This window comes from Rhopalosiphum maidis, chromosome 2 (genome assembly GCF_003676215.2).
Source record: "Rhopalosiphum maidis isolate BTI-1 chromosome 2, ASM367621v3, whole genome shotgun sequence".
In the NCBI taxonomy this organism is placed as follows: domain Eukaryota; kingdom Metazoa; phylum Arthropoda; class Insecta; order Hemiptera; family Aphididae; genus Rhopalosiphum; species Rhopalosiphum maidis.
This window is the reverse complement of record NC_040878.1, coordinates 30,874,299-30,897,596: the sequence shown is the minus strand read 5'-3', so window position 1 is coordinate 30,897,596 and position 23,298 is coordinate 30,874,299. Positions and strand designations below refer to the sequence as shown.

The 23,298-nt window shown below is 23.5% G+C and overlaps 1 protein-coding gene across 2 annotated transcripts in view; it reads left to right on the top strand.

The window, feature by feature from the left end:
• Positions 1 to 684: 684 nt before the first annotated feature.
• The window catches only part of LOC113553033 (alkaline phosphatase-like), a 212,595-nt gene continuing 189,981 nt past the window's right edge, over positions 685 to 23,298 (top strand). Inside the window, exon 1 of one of the 2 annotated variants that reach the window (XM_026956150.1) lies at positions 685 to 817. In XM_026956150.1, the coding sequence (XP_026811951.1) occupies positions 796 to 817 (22 nt within the window). In that variant the 5' untranslated portion in view covers positions 685 to 795. Of the gene's footprint in view, positions 818 to 2,794; positions 2,894 to 23,298 lie in introns of those variants that run through there. The other variant, XM_026956149.1, reaches the window with a different exon arrangement.

Below are 23,298 nucleotides of genomic sequence, written 5' to 3'. Positions count from 1 at the left end.
TAATTTATATTAGAAAAAAATGCATAAGTACAAATGTTTTCCTTTAACTTATGATATTATAAATATTTTATTAATTATAAATAATTTCCCTCACATAAACATATTAAATAATATTATATAACCTATTTTCAAAAAAAAAATAAATAACAATTTAATACGTAATTTAAGTCAATAATTAGCAAGGAATCATAATAGTAATATTGTTATTATAAATAGTTATTTTTTTTTATCATTGAAATTGAATATATATATATATATATATATATTATATTATTTATCGGTTTATCACAAATTTGTTTGAGTGGCCTACACCTACTCTCGTTGTATTCGTCTACAAAGGTAGGTAATTAAAATGTGATCGGTTCTAGAAAACAGTACAGTTATTGTTATTAACGATGATGTAGAAGTAGAACGACTGGTAGGAAACGATGATAAAAATCGTTCGGAGAAAAGTAGATTATATTATTAAGTCCAGTGTATCAGACATTGTACATGTGATGTATACCTTACTAGCTACCTGTATAATAATATATCATATACGACCAACGGATAATGAACAACCGTCGCCATTACATGTATCCGTCTATATAGGTACACTATTTAACGCTTGCGCCGAACGCCGACTCTCTTGTCTTGGCTGGCTTGCGCCTTGTCGCCCGTTCAGTGTCCCGTTGACCATGTGCTCTTTCGGTTATGCTGTCACGAACGAATCGCGAATAATAATATATTTTATAGTCGCCAAACTGTTCGTATAGTTTGTCGATCGGATCACACGCCTCTGTGTATGAAATTTTGATGCAACACAATACACTCAATGGTAAAACATCGAATAAAATATACAATTTTTCTATGTGTGTGTGTGTGTGTGTGTGTGTGTGCTCGCTCTCGCACATTTTTTAAATCCGTTAAAAAAATTAAAAATTAAAATTAATTTGTAGGTAGAGTTTTAAAATACCCACTGAATAAATCTTCCTCTTATTTTCGTTGTCCAAGAATTATTTCCATTTGGACTCGATGCAATTAGGTATATATTACTGCAATTACGTTCGTTCAAAAGTACTTTTATTTGTTACTTTCATTTTATTTTAAAGTACGCTTTTGTTTTAATCCAATAACGATTCAGTGTCAAAGCATAGTTAAAGGTGTTGTCGCCCATTTTTTATAATACGTCCAAAGTTAGATTCGTTTAAAACATCGTAACTCGAGGATAGTTTACATAACTTTTAATTAATTTCAGATATGACTTAAACTATTTACTTAGTTAGAAAATAAAATGTGTATTATATTTACATTCAAGACATTAAAATAATTGCTTTACATTAAAATAATAATGAATATATTTTGATATTATTTTAAATATAACTACATTTATAGATATCCGTTTATTTCCATTATCAGATTTTAAAATATATAATATTTAAATTTACTAAATGTATATTGTAAAATTATTTATTATTATTTTTAAATATAAATTTATAATTGTATACATATTTATAAATTTGTACATAGTAGAAAAGTGAATATTCATGTGATTGACTTGACTCATGGAAAAAGCAATTCACAAAATCACCTCGAATTATTTACTTAAAAAGAAATTTATACACATAGAAAGATGTTGGCATACGAATATAATTTTATTTATAAAAAAACGATTTATTAAATATGAAAATAGCTAAAATGAATTTTAAATTAAAAGAAAAAAAATGTTTGTATACCTTCTATCAATTGCTTAATGATATCATGCCATAGCGTAGCAAGACATGTATGCATCAATAAATTATATGTTTTAAATTTTTTTTTGAAAGAGTACATTATAAAATGTATAACACTTGATAATGACATTATAGTATTTTTTTCTTATTCAATAATACATTTAGTATATGTTTTTATAATAATTATATGTCATGCATATATATTTTCCAAATTATACTATTACAGAATTATTTATAAAATATAAAATAATAAATTTGTAACAAATTCTTGGAATTATTAACTACACCATATTAGGTAGCACTCAAATGTAAGTACGATTCAATTCGATTGTTATTAATTCAATAGGAAAAATAAAAAAAAAATTAAGAAAAAAATTTATCAAATATTTATGTATAATTTATACTATAAAAAAATTATAAAAATACATTTTTTAGAGTAAGGATAATTATTTTTTTTATTTCTGAGGAATTGAATTACAGTTTTTAAGAAAATCAAATCGTTAATTTAATAACGTATTCTTTATTTTTTTTAAGTTCACAACAATAATTATTGTTGTTGAAATTAATTGCAGAAATTCCATCGAAAATATAGATATATAGCTTCTAAAGAAATAAGAACGTTGATTGGTCTTATTTGTGATTCTTTTTGTATTTAATAGTTTTAATATATCTTTGAAATATATAAATTTAATTTAATATCTTAATATTATTAAGTATGCATATGTCTTATCTAATACATTTAAGTTATTACAGGTATATAATATAACAATATTATTAATCTGATTAACTTTTAAATACCCATAATAATTGTTTCATTTTTATAAAATTATTCGTACTTTTATTTGTTTTAGTTTGAAACGATGGAGATTTGAAAATAAAATAAATTGTTTCCATTGCAACTAGAAGAAGATTTTAGTCCACAAGATCATACTTATATTATTAATTTATTATTATAATTATATTATTGTTTGAATACGAAATTCAAAATCAAAATGTTTCTTTTTAATTGATGTAGTTGACTATGTTAATTGTTAAGTTTTGAAGTGATTAAAAGTGAATTAAATAATATTCATTTTTCTAAAAAAGTACTATTATGAAGATATTTTTTAAATTTGGACTTTTCATATTTTCTGTTATACCGTGTACCTTGACGTTGATTCAAAACCCAACTAAATTTCAAGGTTAGTATAAATATCGAATTATTTTGATTTTTTTTTTTACTTATTTAAGAACCAATGTCATTATATTAGGTCTAAGTGCCTTTGCATGATTGATCAAAACGATGAATATTCAATATACAAAGTTTAATGGTTTCTTTTTAAATTTTACTAAAGACTACAACTCTGTTTCCTTATATATGTTTAGCAAAATAAACGTTATTGACAAAAATAACGTGATTATAATGCCTTAATAATGTCGATAAAATAAAATTTATTACAGCGTAAAAAAAATTTGTATTAAATAATTAAATAGGTAAATTCACTTTGTATAAAAACAAGTTTATCTGCAAATTAATTGAAAGTTGGATGACATTGAATTATTTTTTTTAAACGGATCTGTGATTAAAGCATTTTTTTTTTGAGAATGGTAGTAATTTGTAATACATGAATGTACTACTGATTTAGGTTAAGGGTTGAGTTATGGAATACTCATTACAATAACTAAAAAGTGTTTATTATTATTATTTTATATGTTAAGTTTCGTTGAGTTAATTATTTTTAATTTAGAATCTGGAATCTGGAAAGGAATTTATTAATATCCCAATTTTTACTACCAAAATTGCTTTTCAAACAATACAATGTAAATTATCAGTTGTAAATTTTGTTAATTTTCACTCAACTTGAGCGTCTGGTTCATTCTTATTTCCACAATAACTTATCCACTTTTCTCCACTTAAAAGAGTTTTTATTATTAAAGATCTCGGGATACACTATTCATCAACTCTTTATTTTGAACACCATATTAATATAATTGTAAGCAAAGCTTTAAAAATCCTAGGTTTTATTAAACGTAACATAAAACAATTTAAATCAGCACATTGTCTTCGATCCTTGTACTTTGCACTTGTTAGTCTTCTTCTTGAATACGGTGTTATTTCATGGCACCGTTTCCTTACGAAAGACCAACTTCGCATTGAACGTGTTCAAAACCGATTTTTATCGTATGCCTCTTTTATCCTTAAGATCCAAACTCTCTCCTTCCGGCGTATTGCAGCCGACCAGTAATTCATTGCTGCTCTCTTGCATGGGTCTTTGGATGCTATTAATATTCTTGAAAAAATAAATTTTATAATTCTTTCCTACCCTACTCGCAACCAGTCTCTGTTTTCTATCCCCAACCAATCCACATAATATGGCCATAATCACCTTTTACATCGCATGCTCTGCAGAATCTATAACACCTAAATAATTTTCTTTGTTTTTTTTTTTATAATTAAATTTAGTTCTTTATTATAGTTTATACTCTACTATGTTTACTTTATTACTTTTCTTTTGTTACTATTATTTTATGTTACACTATTATGTTTGTAATCAATTTTTTTCGTTTCTACTATAATTTCTACTATGCCATTACCATTATAAAAGCCGATTGGCGTTTATCTTATAAATAAATAAATAAATAAATATATAATTTAGTTTTAAAATAATAAAAATATACTAATTTAGATTTTGTTTATTTTTCTGAAAATATTTTTAAGAAAGAAGGTTTGAAAGATAATATATAGATTTTAATTGATTTATTAAAATATATTCGATTTTATTTTCAATAAAAGTGGAACTGAAATTAATTGATACAATATAAAAAAATATAATAAGTATTTTAAGTATTTATCTACCTTAGAGTGTAATTAGTGTAGTTACACATAGCTAAAATACATGTAAAATATTGACATTTTATATAATTATTTAATACTTATTTTAATACCAAATAAAAAAACTAAATAATTAGGCTATCGTGGATTTAATCAACTTATCAAATTTTAATATATAATTGAGTTTTTTAAGAAAATGTATCTTTATTCATAACGAATCTAAACTCACATATTCATAGTTACAAATTAAGAAAGCTCTAAGTGTCAGGTGAAGACATTTTGAGTAGCAAATTTGTGGTAAATTGAATATTAAAAAAAAAAGAATAATAAATAATTTAACTTAAGAAGTATAATAGTTATAACCATTGGTATATTAATTTATTAAGTACCGAAAAAATATTTAGGCGATCAAATTTTTTTTTAATTATGTTTGGTTGTAAGGAAATAATTGATGAATATTTAATAATTTAATTTAATAAATTTAATTTTAATCTTACTAAAAAATAAAAAAAGTTACCAACATTGAATTAGTTATTCTGTATGTAAATTATTAAAGTTTTATGAATGTTTATAAAACAAGTTTTATCAGTTCAAAAAATTAGTAAGCATCATTAATATTATCAGGTGCTTCAATTTCAAATTACAATACTAGCTGTTGTTAAAGTGTTAAACTAAATGCGTGCAAAAAGTAAAATAAATATTTTAATAAAAGTTCAATATTTTTTTTTGTTAACTAAATAATTAAAAAAAAGATTAAGTTATATTAAAATTATATTTTTCACATTAAATATGTTTTATATTCCGTGCTATTTCTCTATCAAAATTGTATCCGAAAAAAAGTATGAATAATAGTTAGTAATAATAGTGTAGTAATCATTTTTTATATTTTATTTTAGAGAAAAAAATCAAATATGTAAATATAGTAAAGCAAAAACATTTTTAAAATATAACTTCCTATTCTTTAAATTGTGTGATGCATATATTAATCTATTTATGGAGGTAGAATAAACAAAAACGATTTGAGGTAAACTTTTAATAATAGACAATTTAAAACATTATTAAACTTGTATTTAATTTTTGAAAAATCAATAAAACCTATTAGATAATATAAAATGTATTTAAATTATTTGTAAAATATTGTTATATTAATTGATATACAGTTTAATACAACCGATAACCATACAGTTGCCATAGTAGAGCGTGTATAATATTTAATCTTAAACGAAGAGCACTTAACGCAATTTTATAGGTTTATAAATATATTATATAGTTGACAGTTTAATTTTAAAATGGTATATAGCAGGGTCTTATATTGTATCATAGTAACGTATCATGACCATATTCAATTTTACAACATTTATCAGAAATATGTCCAAATATTGTTTTGTATATAATATAATGGTATACTTACTATAAAAACTTAAAGTTATTTAGTTTATTTAATTAACATTACATTCGTATAAGGCTATTGCGTTTTAATATTCAACATAATTATAATATAATTAATTTTGAAAGTTCAAAACTCAATTAATATATAATGGAAAAAAATATGATTATAAATATGCATGTATGATAACGGAGCTTTAAAGTATTGGCTAAATTAATATTCAATATAACGAAAATAATAATTTATATATTTTTTTGTTTAAATAAATTATATTATATATGGTATACGTATACCAGAAAAAAAAGTTAAAAAAAATATTTGCTCTATGCCTTCCATCACAGAATTTTAGACAATTCAGGTAAAAATTGTATCAAATCTGAAGTAACGCTATTAATCTGTTCACGTTATATTCTCAATTGTCAGTGTTGACTTTCCTATTAAAAAAAAAAAACAAAATTTTTAGTAATTTTTTGCTCTTGATGTTATACACTTTTTCAATTCGTTACTAAAATTATATTGATTTTATTTTATAAAATATTAGTAAATAATATATTAAAATATACACTTCTGTATTTGTTATATAACTATAAATTTTTTGCTGAATTTTTTTCTGTTGTTCATTTAATCATATTTATCAGAAACGAGGTTATACATTGGACTGTTGTAATAGTGTTCAGATGGTTGACCCATCATCCATATCATTGTTTGGATTAGAACTGTCCTCATAACACATATTAATAATAAATTCATCGTAAATATATGAAATATAAACAAAATATCAACTAGAAGTTTTTATTAATTTATTAAAATTTGTTGTGTTATTTTTAATTTTAGTGCAGATACTATTTTATATTACTATATTTATTATAATGTAAATTATTAAACTGGGCATAAGTACACAAATAATACAATTTTGAATATCTAAATAACACTAAAATACACATTGTAATATACATTTTATTGAGTAATGGTATGGACTATGAGATAATGCCTATGAAAGTAAGAACAATAATCTAAAAGTAATTATTTGTTTGTACACAGTTTTGAAACTAACTCGTACCTTTATTAGGCAGCCTTGTGATATTTTTAACATGAACTAAATACTTTATTTACTTGTAAATTTGAATATTTAAATTAAAATTTTTTGAAATAACTTTTTTTTCATATTTATTAATTAGAATATATTAATTGGTAATTTACAAGATATTTTTTTATAGATTTATACACCTAAAAATATTATTATAAAATATATATTATATTAATGCAAGTTTTTAAAGTACATTTACGGAAAAGTTTAGCATTGATGAAGTCCATAAAATTAATCTAATTTACTACCATTACATACAATTATCTACTATTCAAAATCAGTGGATAGTAGCTTAGCTTTTAATAATAATATCCTTATATTTTTGAAAGCTGGATAACGTATATTGTTTGTGTTGTTTTTGTATTTTTATAAAACTTATTATAAATATTTATTTAAAAAAATATATTATAAATCACCATTATTCTTGCGTAATCGCTCAGCATCAAAAAGTTTAAATTTAAATCTCTCGTTTTTAAAAAATATTTAAACATTTTCCAAATAATATAGGTACTCTAATAGAAAACAAATTAACGAGGAGATTTTACGTAACACATCTGTATAATAATATGTTGTACTGTTAGTTGTTACAAGTATATAATAAAAAGTTTAGAGATAGATGATCAGTTATTTATAATTAGATAATAAATTAAAGGATGATTTTAATAATATTTGATATCTCGTTTAATTGAAATACGCAAGATTATTAAGTCAATACAAGTATACAATTAACATGGACATACAAAATTATTAACTGAGGGTTGATTTGTTTTTAAGAAAAACAGTTTTATCAATTCTTATTAATCAATTAGTTTTGAATAAACCAATTTACATAAGAAATGGGTGAAAACCACAAATACAGTATTTTGATCTGTTATTATTATATATTCAGTGTTTATAATTATTATAAGTATATATTAATTGACACTTTACCATTAAAATTAAAATGGAAGGTGGCAGAACTTTAATTATGACTATAGTAATTTTGATATTACAATGATTAATTATTGTTTTCAAGCTTAACTTTGTGTCAGGACTACCCTTGATCTTTGTGTCCTGTCTGCGATTATTTTATTTCATTAGAATCCGTAGTTGAAAGAGACGTATAATAGGTAGGTATAAACTTATATTGCAGTCCATTTAATTGTTTAGATAATAAAATGTTTCACATTTTACCGAATTCGAAGATATACATTATAAAACAATACAAACTATACAAACTATAGTATAGAATATAATACATTTTAATAAAACAACATATATTATTGTATACCTAGTGTTGATGAATTTTTCAAAATATTGAACAATAAAAATACTCATAACTGAAGTATACCACAATATCTTATTTGAATTTAAATTCTAAAGCGTAATATATTATAATATACAAGTACATTGTATTTATGTTAATTTTAAACGATAAAATCTCAATGTTTATTTTCACCGGTTACTTATTCGGTATTCCATAACAATTTCTATTCATAAAAACTTAAGTTGGTTTTTGCAAAAATTGTTTACCTCATTTATTAATTACTATAGTCATTAAAAATATTTTAATGTAATTCAATAGTAAAACTCTGCATACGAAAAAAAAAATCAATTCTGAACAAAATAGACGAGTGAATCACCATCTGTTTCCAAGGATATTACATTACATATTCTATACTTTTTTTTATTAGAAATTTATCTTAATTATTTGATTCGTTGAACTAACTTTTCTACATACTGGATTTTCATTCTATAAATTATTCACGTTGGAGGGACGCTATTTGTGGAATAGCGAGAATAGGTTTGTATTATAAATAGGTAAAAATTAGTATAAATATTTAAAACATTTTATGGCATATAATAAAATTACAAAATATGAACTGTGAAAAGTTTCAAGTCTCAAATTTTTTTTGATTAATTATAATGATAAAGGTATTCGATAAAAATATTTTTTTATTATAATGTTTAAAATATGATTATGTATTTTAACCATCGGTCTCTTCTAGTACTCATCGAACGTTTACGTATGATATTATTATTTTCATATATAAAATTTATTTTTATATTACATGAATGAAAATTTCAAATGTTTTACTAGGAAATAAAATGTTATTTTCGTATTAGTCTAACTCGTATCTAGGGAAATTGGTCTCCGCGGAAAAATGTCGTATGTGGAAAATTGGCCCCTGTCATCATTTTATACTCGGACAATTAGTTTCCGGCTTAAAAGTTAAATACAAAACATTTTTTTAGCATAGAACGTTCGTTCTTTAAAAAGTATTTTCAATAATATAATACTTTAAGAATAAAAGATATCGTCGAACAAAAAAATTAAAATGGATATTTCTATGTATGAATGTATTCATGACTCACGAAAATAATAGGTAATTACAATTTACGAAAATCTCAAGAGTGTTTATATTAAGCTATACAAATTATTTAAAAGTTCATCTTATGAAAAGTTAATACAAAAACTATTACAAATAGTTTTTTGTTTTTATCACTTAAAGGTTTCAACAAATTATTTAAAAAAATATCTTCATTGTTCCTTGTTAACATAACATCGCTGTAGAATTAATTATTTATATCGATTCAATACAAATATAAATATTTTTATGTTTAATCCTGATAATATTTTGAAACTTATTGTTAAATATTTTAGATATGTTATTAATTTAGTGCGGGAATAACCTTTTTTTTATACATTATATACACTCCATAAAAGTGGTGGTTGAAATATATTTCATTTATATGCTACTGATACATTGTATTTGTTAGTAATACTTAGTAAAATATTACTAAAAAATGTTCATTGTCTTAAGAAAAAATTGGTCGGGATTTAATATTGAGCGCGTATAAAAGTATGACGGGGACCGATTGTCCGCATACGGAATTTTTATACAGGGACCCATAAATTGTCCGTTTTCCGTCTAACTCAACTTTGTCAAAATAGATCGTATAAATGTAGTTTTTTCTATCAATTATAAGATAATATATTTAATCACCTATTTTTTTCACAATGGTTTGTACAATTTATTTAATATAATATATTTAATATATAATATATATTATTTTATTACAATAAACACAAATTTTATTTTATGGTTAATGAAATAATATAAAATAAATCAACTATATTTCAAAGATTGATGACTTGAGTGAATGAGTCATTTGGCAAGAGGAGATAATTTAAATTGATATCAAATAATTTTCTCGTTCTTTACTGTCAATATTTTTTATAAATATTTTGAAATATGTAATTTATATTCCCTATTATTATAATATACTTTTAATATGTTGTCTGGTTATTATATAGTTGTTATTTTTGTCTCCTTTATTATAAATAAATGAAAACAATATAAAATACGAATTCTCAAATTTTTTTTTACATTAATCGTATGTACTTATCATATATTTTGTATTTAGGTACTATAATTTATAATCACGTACAACCCAATATATTATGACAATATTTGGAATAAATCAAATTATATAATCCACATATTTTACAGTTTCAATTTAGATATTAAATGATACTAATGATAAACTATTTATAAAACCCATTTAAGTATGACATCATAATGATTATCCACATAAAAATGTATTGAATTAATATTAAATTAAAAATATAGAAATAAATGAATAGGAAATAGTAATATTTCATAAACAGTATTTATTCATTAATTTTAAAACTCAATGCAAATAATATTATGTTCCGATCATTGAAATAAAATAGGAACCAGGCACCTATATGGTTATTTTTAATTCGATTAATACCATATAATAAATATATTTTATTAGTATAACACTAAATGTATGTTTAAAGTTGAAAAAAAAACTATCAAAGTTAATTAGTATAAATCGATCTAAACATCATATAATTTATATTTCTTATTCTATTATTATCGCCTAAATTATAAAACGTATATAATTTAAATATAAGTATAATTTATGATACACATACACTCTAAGTAGAATTAAGGATTAGAGTTTTCCTGGATAAATATATATGGTACCCTTTATTAAGGAGCTATAAGAACAACCCCAACCAAGATAATTACTAAGTCAGTAATGTGGAAAATCGATTACATCGATTAATTGTGGACAAGACTACAAAAGTTGTTAGTTTATAGTTTTATTTTATAAAATTATTCATAAAGTAATAATACTGTTATCACAATTATATACCATGATATGCAGTAGTCTATATTGATAATATGTTTTATTTAGTGTTATATATTTGTATTTTTAAAATTGACTACTTATAGGTATTTTTTCTTTTAAAATTAAACTGATAAATGCCGTTTTTCAATCATCAAACTTTATACTATTCGATTAAGCATAAAAAAAAAATATTTAATATAAATTAAATATTTGAATATCAAAAGTGATATAGTACTACTCTGCAGGAAAAGCTTCTTTTGTGCCTATTTTAATCTGGCCTTACATACACAAAAAATTATAAAAAAAAAAATCATTGACACCTTTTACATAAAATATAATTCTCAACACTGATTTTGACTATAATTGAACCCCATGAAAGTGATTAAATTAATATTGTACACGGTAATTTTTATAAAATGCTATTAATTTACAAATTCGATTTGATTAAAGTTTTTAATATGTTTGATCTCAATAAGAAAAGTTGACCCTATAAAGCAGTAATCACATTAAGCGGGATTCACAATATATATATATATATTATATTACATCCGATTATTTAATATTTAGTATTACTTGTAGATTGTAATGTATGAATTGACATTTTAATGTTATATTATGATATATTATTCGGAGAAAAAATTATATGTGAATGGATATTCTAAATTCTAATATATTATTATATTTCACAACATTGGGTTAAAATGTAAGATCGAAACACAAAAAAATGTTTAAATTTCAGAATAAAAGTCTTTCATTTGTAGATTAAAGTTTTTTTTCCATTAACATTGACCACTACAATTTTTCATTCTTTTAAATCCTCGCACAGATGAAGCGCAGAAGGTAGAAAAGGATTTGGAAGGAAAGCGTAGGTTGTTTCTTTTATCTTTGGCGTGTCAGCGCGAAAATCACTTTTTCAATTATTTAGTTGTGACAGTTTTACGAGATAGAAATAATTACACGGTCTGAAAGCCATTCTAGGGAAGCGCGCCGGGTGACAATAATTAATCATCCGCGATGGCCATCCCCCCGAGATACCTGGTCGAATAAAAAGTCACGTGGCTTTCCGTTAACTTTGCTCTATTGTCAACCGAAAGCAAAAACAACAGCTGCAGCCTTTCTTCTTTTATGCGGGACAACAACGATGTATGCATGATCACTCCTACACACCGTACGGCGTGTCAACCGCACGCGTTTGGCTGTATATAATACAGCATGTAGATACACACAGATATATATATAATATGCTTGCTTAATGTATATAATTTATATCGTATTATTGTTTATATATACTACTACGTGTGTATGATATATTATGTAGGTATACAATTTTTTTTACCAATGGTCGACACCGATATTTTTTGACTAAATATGTGTTTGTCGTTCGCAGCATAGAGGATGATGATTGTTTTTTTTACGTTAAAAACATAGGAATATAATATTCCTACTTCGAATTCTTAACTGTGACCGTGGCCAGGAATCCATTGGTATTTTACATAAAGGTATTACAACGGGGACGTAATTTTTTATTCGTATTTTGAGCTATAGGTATAATAACGTTTTATAGTGAAAAAACCCGTTTACTTCATTTTCCATACTTAATACTTATATTGAGTAGTTATTGATCGAGATTTTACACAAGCGATCAGACAATAGGATGTTCTGTAAATATCTCAAATTAAAAGTAAACATTTATTTATTTATTTTTATATGTACAATATAATTTACCAAACGTTCTCGATGATTTATGGAAAAAAACTTTTGAATGAAATGGTTTTTAATACATTTTCTTCTTTTCTTTTATAATCTTCAGAACAATAATATTGTGATCCCGTGAATATATAATTATTTATTTGTTTTTATTATTCTACTTAATATTTTCGATCGAGTGTTATTTAAGACTTGTTATATTAATACAATTTGAACTGCCTGATGTCCAAATGTTTAATAAGAGTTTTACTTGTTTTACAAAATATATTTTTTATACTTTAAATACAAACATTCAATTATAATGATATGCCCATAATAGTAGATAAATTTATTTCCAAAATACCACTATAATGTAATGTCACCTATTATTTTATTGTTGTAATATTACTTTATCGTAAGTAGGTACTCGAGAAACAGCTGATTCTGCGAACGGAATTTTATATTTTTAGCAAATGGTATACATATTTTTCATTCGTAAATTATTCCACTGGGTACATTTATTGAAACTATTAAATGATTTTATTAATCTTTGACCAAAAACCGTACAATGATGGTTTACGTTTTACGTAAATACATGACTAGCAGTTTATCGTAACACACGCGATTAACTTGTACAATAGTAATTAAGTACTATGTTATTCAATCAACATAATTTATTAAATTGACAGTTTATTGACACAAATTAATAATCTATAATGCCATATTAAGACTACATGGTATAAACTAAAATAACTACAAAAATGTAAAGTGTATACGGGGCTTGTAGATCAAGCAATTTTAAGTCAGAAATTTCTTAGAGAAAAATGAGTCATATTCAAATTTAATGCTTAATTTCTTGTTCAGTGAATGACTGCTTTACTGTGTTGGTTTTATTGCTGAAGTTAAAGTCACAGAGTATGGTGGCATACATAATTTATTTTAAGTTATTGTTATGATATTAGCCACAAGACATTCATCGCATTACCTACCCGTTAGGCAATTTTTTTATGAACACCTTTATATTTTCTGTAGAATGAAAAAATAAAATATTTAACGGTATAAAATAAAATCGCGAACAGACTTCATAAATTTAAAACACATAAAGTCTCAAACAATGTCCCCAAATCCAAAAAATAAAAATTAATTCATGATAATAATACTTAAATTATTCGAAAACCAAAATATCGATCATGCATATTTTGGAATAGTATCAAGTTTTTGTATGATATTATTATTCATTTGTTATGATTTATGAAATATTGAATATTATGATGAATTATTGAACTGTCATCAAATTATGTACTATACTGTAACTTAATTTACTTTAAAAATTGAGTAATTGGTGTCGATCGATAGATATTTTAATTCTCCATCGATTTCCGTAATAACAATACGTTTTGGTTTTCTTGTTAGAAATTCATATAAATATATTGTAAAATAACAAAGAAGATGGTTTGTTCATTAAGATATCATGCAACTGGGCAATATGTCCAAATATTAAAAGAAAGTCAGTATACAACCTTAAGCTACTGGTTTTCTTCTTAATAGTTATACCTAGTGTTTATAATGCCTGTGAAAAAAAATTTTGATTTTAATTTGTACAAAATAGAACTAATAATTATATTATTTATAACTGGTAACTTGATAAGAAATAATATTAATTTCATTTCGAAAACATATTATTAGCATTATAATAATGTTTATTGCTGTATTATTCAATGTTTAATTTTCAAAATTTCGAAGTCTTGTCTTTTTTTTCCTAAATTTGCGTACTTTATTATTGTTTATATTATTATATATGTTTATACATTTATGTATAAATACACCTATACAATTCTAAAGCATATACAATATAAATAACTTTTTAAACACATTGATATACCAATAATATCAGAAAGAATTTGGCAGTAAATTCAAATAAAAGTGTACTTACTGCTTATTGTCCTATAATTCGTATAAGCCAATATGGGGTAAGTCCATTAAAACTCTTAAAAAGTTATATAAAAAAAAAACTTTGTTTCGTGTTCAATAGTTTATTTCCTTGTGAAAGATATAATAACATATAATATTTTAAATGTTTAAAAAAATACTATTTTTATTCTAAGAATTAATTTAGTTTAAATCTGTTTTTCGAAAAATTACGTTGTTACAATATTTTTTACGAATACAATGTTACCAAAGTAAACAATATTGATGCATGTTTGCAATATTATGAACAATAAGTAATTTTATAAACAACACGTTGTATAATATAGGTACATAAGTTTAGTTAATAGATCAGTTCGTACACGCTTTATTCAGTTTCATTTAGTATCGTAAATCGTTATGTTCCAAATAATGTAACCAATTAGTATAACATTTTATTTATAAAATATTATAATTGTGTTGGTTTGAAAAATAGAATTAAACTTAAAGAAATATTTTTAAGGTTTTGATATCCTTCATCGTCAAGTTATTATAAACGTTCGTTTTATTTATATTTAAAAAGAAAGTAATTGAATTATTATTCAATTGCAAATATGTCACTGTGGTATTATCTAATAGGCAGATAAGATTGTATTAAAATACTATGAATAACAATATCAGAAAATAAAGCATACAATTTTATTTGGAATCTAGAGTTTTAAAAAAGTGGCCATAAAGAACAAAATACGTGGAAATAATAAATGCCATTAAAATGCAAAAATATTTATTCAAAGCTATAAAATGCAAAAAAAATATAAAATAATAACTAGATATTCTTGTAAATCACCGCAGTATGAAAAATACTCTTCATTACACAGCACTTAATACTAAAAATACGAATGAAAATTTATAATCATTAGTCGCATCATCATTTGTTGTACATGAAAATAAAAAGTAATCTACTAAATATCACTTGACATTGGATTTGTATCCACTATAAAATAATGCACTATAAAATTTATTTTTAATTAATTATTTTAGTTAAATTATAATAGTCAAAATTCGATTACAAACGTTTTGATATTATGATATTAGGTTCTTAATTAACTTTAATAATAAATAAATAAACTGAATAATATATATTGTAATAAACGTCATAAATCATAATACTTCCAATAGATAAGCTGTAGTCTTTAAATAAAGTAAAGTAACATACAATATTTTTTTCGTATTTAAAAAAAACGTATAACCATCATAAATCGTATTTTTTCAGCTCACATAACATCAACAAAATGTAGCTCAATGTCAACAAAATCGTAGTTTTAAGTACCAATAGAAAATAATAAGAAGTATTAAAAATTTCGGAGGATTATGATGTCCATCACGGGATATTATGAAATATCTGAATGTATATACGTAGGAGTAAGAACATCATAATTATATATGATTGAAGCCGTATTTAACTACAATTTTAAGTAAAAACTTTTCGTAGATACAAAACACACCTAAAATTATTAAATTAGAAATATTTTAACCATATGTTACGAAAATATGAAACATTTTGCTGTGTCGTAAGGAAGGAACCCTAAATCATTGAACACAGTATCGTAGCTCTAGTGACTTTTATACAAAATTAAATTAAATTTTACGTCATATTATTTCTGAGAGGGAATAGAATTGATATCTTTATGTTTATTTTAAACAAGTTAATAAAATTTTAATGGAGGCGAATTTCAAGGATTGAATAATATTATATTAATTTCACCAACTTTTATGCATTTTTCAATTTCGATCATATTGCATTCGTTTGAATGAAAAATTATTAAAATGTTCACTAAATTCAATTATGTGACTATTAATAATAATATATCGGCACATTAATAGATATATATATAATTTTAAATGTGTTATCACATTATCTAATGCAAACAACTTATACTGCAATAAACAAAGTCTGTGACTTATCAAGTTAAAATCTTGCTTGAATATTTTATTATTAACGTAAACTCGATTAAAATTGAAAGATGACAAGACATTTATTTAATGTCAATCTAAATATGGTAAACATATTGTATAAAATCAATACCCGCATTATGAAAATATTGTGTTTATTATTTTTATTATAAAGCGGAAGAAACAGTATTCTATAGATATCATTTTTAAAATTTTGAATCATATTTTTGCTATAGAAAAACCCAACTTTAGTGTGAAACGGTTATTGATGTAATCGAATTGTTATAAATAACAATCTAATAATAATCTAGAATACAAAGTAATATAAGAGTAAATCATTTGAAAGTTCCAACATTTCTAAAAAAAAGAGGAATATTATTAAGCCCGGGTACCCATTTCATAAAATAAAATACTATTGTGATACATTTTAAAAATAAAAACTAATTTACATATAGATAATAACCATTTTTCAACAACAATTAATTCAATAATAATAATAATAATATATCTGTAAAAAATTGATAAAATCAATATTTTTATTGAGTTTTCACAGAAGTATACTTGAGTTGAGATAAAATAAAATTGATAAAATGTAGAAACTAGGAAAATACATATTTTAACTTTAAAAAATGGTTATAATTTGAACAAAATTATAATAGGTTATTATATGTACATACTTTATAACATATTTTATAATTAATAATTTTTTATTTCCAAATAATTGCTCAATAAATCTAAAAATAATCATTGTTTGACAAATTCGGGTTATTATATAATGGTAATGTAATAAATATATTTTATTTTTATTATTATTATTTAAACATACCCTTAGTTATTGCAATAGATGTCATTGGAATAGTGATTCACATATATTTATTTATACACAAATTACATAAACACATAATAAAAAACACAAAACACACACATTATATAATATAAATCAAACGGATTATTGGTTAATAAATATTATATATTATAGTAGGTTATGTATATCAGCAGCGGTAATGAGTTTGAAGATAGCGGAAATAGAGTCTGTGTTCTGATTCAGCGATTCGTCCAATGATTCCGGTAACTTAGAATTTTCTTCTCAAAACATTTCTCTATTCCCAGCGTATTTATGGCAGTCAACGAAGTATGTTTGTTATTGGTATAATGATATGAACACCACAGGAGATGCACTTTGGGGAGTCCTTTTTGACCATTAAGAGGCTATTTGATAATACTGTGTAGCCAATTCTAAATCTTGTGATAATCACTTCAAACTTTTAGAGAAACTCGCGGGGGAAGGACCAATGCAGTTTCATGGCTAAATGGTTGATTACGTAGATGATCAATATAGGTGAGGAAATTTTTAGAGTGCTAAAACAGAAGAACTCATAATAATTATAATATTTCTTTATAGACATATTTTAAAACATTTTTTTTTTTTTAAATCATATGTATACATAAAAATGATAATAAATATCTAAAAACGGTCCAGAATAATAATTATCTTGTGTTTGTAAAACTTACGAATTTTGCAATTTTCATTTGAATATACTGAAAAAAAGAAATAAAAGTAAAATATTCTCATATCGTGCCTATGAGTAATTCAGAAGGCTAACAATTGTTGCCAAATGTACATTCAAGGTAGCTATTTGATATTTTGTATGATTTACAAAATTAAGTAGAATTACACAACTATTGATAAAAATTTTTAGTTTATACTAATAATTGATAATTATATATTAAGCTTAAGACTATAACGTATATTATAAATGTATATATTATTATAGTATATTCCATAGGCGTATAATATTATTTTTATTGATTATTTATTGTCTTTAAATATCATTCATGTAACTAATCGAATGTTAATTGAAAGTTTATTATATTTATAAATCTAAAATTCTAAGATTTTACGGAGATTTAATGCACTATTTCATGAGCTATATTGAAATAATTTAAAGAATTAACTGCATTTAGTTCATTCTAAAATAATATTAATGTGATGGTAACGCACTATTACATGGATAATTTTGTTACGCTTTAAATACTCATATATCATATGAAAATGTTGCGTTTGCCTTTTAGCTTTGATTATACTAAAAGTTATTTGCATAACAAGTTAAGAGTTTTAAGGGAACTCAATATTCAAATAGAATGGCATGCCGGATTACTTGAGATAAATTTATTGACCATTAAGTTTAAAATTTCTTTCGTAGTCTTTAAATCCATAAATACAATATGAAGTAGGTATTTAATATAAAATATTTTAAAATTATAATAAAAACACGGTATTGCTAATTACAAAGTGACTATACGAGTGAGAAATTACGCAATGCAAATAAATATAATTAAGCGTATTTCATTAACACACGTGTGCATAAACGCACCAACGTTCTACGAAACAACATAATTGCTTCACTGTCGATACTTATGCTATACCATAAAACACAAGCTTACGAAGCATCGTGATCATTTAACATCACGTTCAACCGATAGGTACTTGATAATATTCGAAAAGATGACATTGAAATTATGCTATATAAGGATCAAAAAGAACATTCACATCAGCTATTCATTAGTGAAACATCTCAAGATATACAAGACACATCGTCCACACCAGTGTGTACTTTAATATATTTTTCACATTCAAACGAATAATTTCATGTGTCATTCACACTTGTATATATTGTATTGCGCTATATTCGAGCATTCTGGTATGATCACAGGGTACATAGGTACCTTCGTACTTTTAACAAAATTAATTTATTGATTTATTTTATTTTCTTATCTAACATACTACCCTACTATTATTATGCTTTAAAACATAAAAAAAGTAATAACCTATGTACCATATTCAAGTATTCATTATATGCGTTTAACTATTATTAAGATCATAAAAATATGCCATATTATTTAGATTAGAAACAATTGCTCAAAATCATTAGAACAAAATTATTAAAATTTAGGACTTATATGAATTTACGATTCAATCATAGTATTATAAGAAATAAATAACTTAAATTATACACGATTAACAATAATATCTCAAATAATATGTATAAAAATTACTTATGGAAATTATGAATGTAGTAATTTTATGTATAGAATCAAAGATAATCCAGTTTAGTTTTTAAGTATTATAAGTAAGTTAGCTTACGTTAATATATATATATATATATAGAACTTACTATAAATATTAAATAATAGTTGAGATAAAGCTCACATAAACGGTATCAGAATCACAGAATCACGCCAGTTCTATAAAAAGAGCGCAGGAGTCGTCAAATGCTTCTGTCAATGTGATATTGGTTCATCAAATGATTTTATTGTAAATAAAATCACGTAGTATATATAAACATCATAGTAGTACTGAGTATTGAGTTAATACCATAAAGACATCTCCTCAAATAAACCAATTTCACACATTGAAAAATACTTAATATTTTATATGAATGAGATAAGTGAATTTATATGCCTGTATACTGCATAGGTATATCTATATAAGCGTATATTAAATACAAAATAATATGAAGTAACAGAATAAACTTAAACGTGTATACCTTGACGCGGATACGGTGGTAGGTACTCGATGAGTCCGCGGTAAAATAATAAAATAACAACTCATTATTTCATAATACGTATAAATATAATCATTTACTACATCGTTTTACACGCGTAGCATATAGTTTCGGGGGTCGTCATGGTATATTCCTTTTAGAAGAAACATATTCAGATGGGTCATCGAATATATTCCTGCGCACACAGTATTTTTCGTATTTTTCTCTTATATCATTTTTCAAACAATATCTGTTTGTCAACATTAACTCCTTTCTTTTATGAATTTTATATTTTTGTTCTACTACAAATATTTGTATGTTAATTTATAGCCTTTTACCGAATTAACAATTATAATTGTATTATTACAGCTCTTTATTTACTTACTCAAACAAGGACTAAAAATTGAATAATATTATTGTTTTAAAATACCATGTAGATAATATATTTAATGAATTATAAAATTTAGTGAATACTTAAAAAAATATGTTTTAAGCGTAATCTAAATATTTCTACTGTAAATTATGGAGTTCGTAAGTAAAGAATAGTATATTATAAAATATAGACATACCCAACCAAAAAAAAAAAAAAAAACAAGGAATACGCAGTTAATCTAATGTGTATGACCTAAACATAATAATGTTTTATTATTATCATTTTAGTAAAAGTTTGGAGAATAATAAATATGTGACACACCTGGGCACATTGAGCTAGTTATCGAATATATTCTGTTGTTATTAATTTTCAATATACATAAAAAAAAGTGTATTTAAATACTGAAATAAAATTTAAAAAAGTGTTAGTCATTGGAACATGATAGATTTCGACGAACTGTTTTGCAAACAAAAAAAAACTTAATCCATTCGTATAAATAAGTATTTTTTTTTTTAGATTTGACGTATTGTAAATGATAAAATATATTTTTAGATCGATTAAAATGTTTGAATAGACATCATATCCCACTGCCAGACCCTGTATAATAATGTCACTATAAAATGGTGTTTTTGAAGTGTTATTAATGTTATGGTCATATTTTGTATTTAAATCGAACAACAATTTCCGGCAAAATAAAGCTTACAGATTTGGTTTCGCATAATTGGTTAATAATAATAACAACGAGAATTTGAGACAATCAAAATCTGAATAGTGAGAAAATGGAATCGAGTGATGAATGTTTTTTAATGACAAATTTTGTTTTAATAACAGAATGTAATCGTTAGTTGATAAAAAGTAAAAATAAGAATAATTTTAACTTTAACTAAAATATTAAACTTCAAATAAAGTGCTTGTTATTTTCAAATAATTGTATAAAATAAAAACAACGTAGTAAACAAGCATCTATATTTTAAAATATAATTATTATTAAATTGCTAACAGTTTGATAAGAACTTAACAATCGTTCGAAACTTTAAATCGTAAAATCAATTTTACTGTAATAATGTACAGAATTTTAGTGATAAATGATAATTTAAAATGCTATTGTGTGAAACAAGCCTATAGATATTTAATTAATAAAAATATTTTTTGACTGAAATATAATTTTATATAATAATACATTGTTATATAAATGGATAATAATCAAAATTTTTATTTTACATAAATAAGTACCTAGTAACAGTGATAATTATACTACTGATAAAGGAAGTAATTGAAATAATATGATTTTGATTTTGATAATTTATTGTATAATATGTGATGTATAATACTAAAATGATTGTAATTTGTTTATGATTTATGAACATATATTCAGTGAAAATTGTTTATGATACCAGTTTTATAGTGACAAACCAGGTTTAATGGTCTAAAATATTAAACGTTCCAACAAGACTTTTATGTTACTTAATAATATGTCAATTTATATAGGCTATTATAACATTCTCATAATGACCGTACGAGAAATGACGTTTTTATCTTAAATGACTAAGAAAAACGTAGGTCAGCCGCATCGTTAAATAAAATAAATAAAATATAGATAAATATGATAGTGCCCGATAAATAGGCAGATTCTTAAGCAAAAATTCAATGAATTATCTGAAACACAGATAAGCAGAAAAACATTTTAATCGTTTAACTCTTTGGATGCGAAGATTTTGATTAAAACCACACGTGTGTTCTTAATTATTGACAAACAGGGGAAAATAAAATTCGTTCAATATCCAAGTAGCATACAATTAAATTGAAAATATATGGCCAAAATTACGCGAAGGATACACATATGACTAGATGTATAATGGCGATGAAACGTGATAATTTTTTCGCATAAATGTACGTATGTTATACGTACTATACACAGTTTTTTTTTTTTTTATATTTTGTGTATTATGTCTATCATTCATGATGACCTACTTCCCTGTATCTTAGACATAACGATAAACGACTTTTGCAGTATATTATTTAATCAAGTATGAATTAAGTAATACATTGCTAATAATTAATACCATACGGTTCACTGTTTTTGTTGTACGATCGGATACATGGCTGCCAATTAGCGTGACGTACAAAGTTCATTCCATCGATAGAATGATACTCGTAATGAAATTAAAATTAATCTACTCTTTAAATGTAAAACTTTGTTCTGTTAATTTTAAATAATAATTTTTTTTTTAAATTAATTTTAAATAAATTGAATTTAAAATAAAGTCAATAAAAATCTTAATCTAATTTTCTTTAAAATAAAAAAATATAAAAATATATTTTATTTTCTTTGATTATTAAAATAAGTAATAAGAAATCCGATAACTATTTAATGTAATGAATGGAGATATGATATAATAAATATATTGTATATTTTAAAACATAGGTAAGTACTTATTTTACTTCATTCGTATTTTAAAACTGGGAAATTTATCAATTAAATTTTAATTCGAGTACTAAGTATACTCATTATGTCTTAATATTGTTCAAAATTTATAAAATACAAGATTATTACATTAATACAAAATATGTAATATAAAAAGAAAACATAATATTTTTCAGTTTTAATAATTTTTTCTGGATACATAATATAAGTAAGTATAGTATACTCTATATAAAAAATTAATACAATTTATGTTTTTGTGAACTTTGG